The sequence below is a fragment of the Pollachius pollachius genome, assembly GCF_949987615.1.
Source record: "Pollachius pollachius genome assembly, chromosome: 3".
NCBI lineage: Eukaryota > Metazoa > Chordata > Actinopteri > Gadiformes > Gadidae > Pollachius > Pollachius pollachius.
In genome coordinates this window covers 1,052,225-1,054,535 of record NC_136936.1, presented here as the reverse complement: position 1 = coordinate 1,054,535, position 2,311 = coordinate 1,052,225, and the positions used below count along the sequence as shown (strand labels likewise).

At 39.5% G+C, this 2,311-nt stretch overlaps 1 protein-coding gene across 1 annotated transcript; it reads left to right on the top strand.

The window, feature by feature from the left end:
- Positions 1–377: 377 nt before the first annotated feature.
- On the top strand, positions 378–1,319 carry LOC307073967 (olfactory receptor 4B13-like; the record flags this gene model as incomplete). The annotated part of the gene is made up of 1 exon (XM_079733936.1): positions 378–1,319. Exon 1 carries the CDS (start codon positions 390–392, stop codon positions 1,317–1,319), a length of 930 nt encoding a protein of 309 aa, XP_079590062.1. The 5' UTR covers positions 378–389.
- Between the last annotated feature and the right edge of the window lie 992 nt (positions 1,320–2,311).

The window sequence follows — 2,311 nt, the reverse complement described above, 5'->3', positions numbered from 1 at the left end:
TGCTGCTATCACTGCTGTATACGGGGAATGGGTTAGCCTAGCAACTGTTATGACTTGCAATTGGTTCTATGAACATCTTTACTGTACCGACAGTGATATATTGTTTCACTTCTTATGACAAATGTAATTATTGTAAGTCGCATTGGATGAAAGCGTCTGCTAAATGGCCTAAATGTAAATGTGAATGTGTCGGGATCACACTAAATGTTCTGATGGAAAGTGTCTTCTGATGTCCAAGATGAGAAATGTTATCAGATATGAGACTTATTTTTAGTTTAAAGTAAATTATTTAGGGACATTCTTCTAAAGGACAATAAGACGAATAATATTCCTGAAACAGGAACAAAGACTAATCTCCTGTGAAATATCTTCTGAGAGTGAAAGTTATCATGGTCAATTCAAGCCAGTTTCCATATTTCATACTGACCGCCTACCTTGACATGGGCTATCTGAAGTACTTATATTTTGTGATTGTTTTGATGATGTACATTGTGATTGTGTTTGCGAATGGTTTTCTCATTGTAACTATTTGTATGACGAGGAGCCTACATGAGCCTATGTATGTGTTTCTGTGTAGCCTGTTGGTTAATCAACTGTATGGTAGCGCTGGTCTATTTCCATTCCTCCTGCTGCAGATCACCTTTGACACTCACACCATATCGAGATCCATGTGTTTCCTACAGATCTACTGCTTGTATACTTATGCATCTGTAGAGTTTTGTAACCTGGCTGTGATGTCCTATGATAGGTACCTTGCTATCTGCTGTCCTCTGCATTATAAGGCTCGACTGACCTCTTACAAGGTGGCTCTGTTGATCGCCCTCATATGGCTGTACTCTCTTATCAAGTTCATAATACCCCTTTGTCTGACTCTTCGTTTAACACTGTGTGGGAACGTCACAGACCGGCTGTACTGTCATAATTACCATGTTGTCAAACTGGCATGTTCTGTTACCAAAGTTAACAATATCTACGGACTTTTTGCAACATTTCTGACCGTTTTTGTTCCATTGTTCCCCATCCTGTTCTCCTACACCAAGATCCTCAGGGTTTGTGTTGTTGGTTCTAAAGAGACCAGACAGAAAGCAGTCAGTACCTGCACCCCCCACATCGCCTCCCTGATCAATTTCTCTTTTGGGTGTTGTTTTGAAATATTTCAGAGTAGATTCAATATGACCGGTGTTCCCAGGATAATACGTATTGTTTTATCGCTGTACTTTCTCACCATCCAACCACTCTTTAACCCTATCATTTATGGGCTGAGGTTATCTAAAATAAGACAGATGTGTAGAAATCAGTTTTGCTCTAAGAAGTTATAGTTATAACTCTTTAATAACTTCACATTAGGGCTGGGCGATATATCGAATATATGCGATGTATCGCAAGATGTTCTCCAGGCGATGTATAAAATGCCCCTGTCGCGAACATCGAATACAAATTGGCACGTAATGTTTCTTTTTGCCGCCGCCGGCATACTCGTTGTGTTCCCTTCTCTCGCTCTTTCCTGTGGCTCTCTGCCTCACAGACTCATATGCATTAAACACACTCACTCCCCCCGCGAGATTCTAGGATTCTACGCGCGTTTGTGACGGTCGCGTGTGTGACAACAGCGACCGGTCACTCATCTCCTACCGTTGAGTGAGAACAGCGAGAGAGAGAGAAAAGATGGTGGAAACGGAGGATTTGGTTTCAAAAAAGAATAGTACAGGATCCGTCGTCTGGCAGTGGTTTGGCTACCGAAAGGAAGATGTGGAACAAAAAACGGCTTTGAGCTCTGTTTTTGCTCAAAAATAATTAACGGTTTGAATAAATGCTGTGTTGGTAAATCTAACTTGCTGTGATTTTCCTTTTCTTATGTGCAAGTTCTAAATTCTTCCAATAGAAAGCACTAATGAGTTTAAACAATAAGTTGTTTCATGTAATCTACATGCAGACTTATGTTTCAGGAATACTCAAATTATTATAACATGTAGTAACATTATGCCAGACATGGTTGAATCGAGCATTTATGATGTGCTCTAAAGGAGATTCAAAATCTATCGAGATATATATCGTGTATCGAGATATAGTAAAAAAATATCGAGATATTCATTTTGGCCCATATCGCCCAGCCCTACTTCACATATATTGATATGAATTATACTTAATGTGAATCCTACATATCTTTGTAGGATAGGTCATTTTTTTCTTTTATTATTTGCAACTAGTCGCACGTAACTTTATGTCTATGTTTTCCACTTGAAAGGGGTAGTAGGTTCAATTTAAGACTTGTAAAGAGAATGTGATGGACAGGCAAGATGGATTCCTCTCG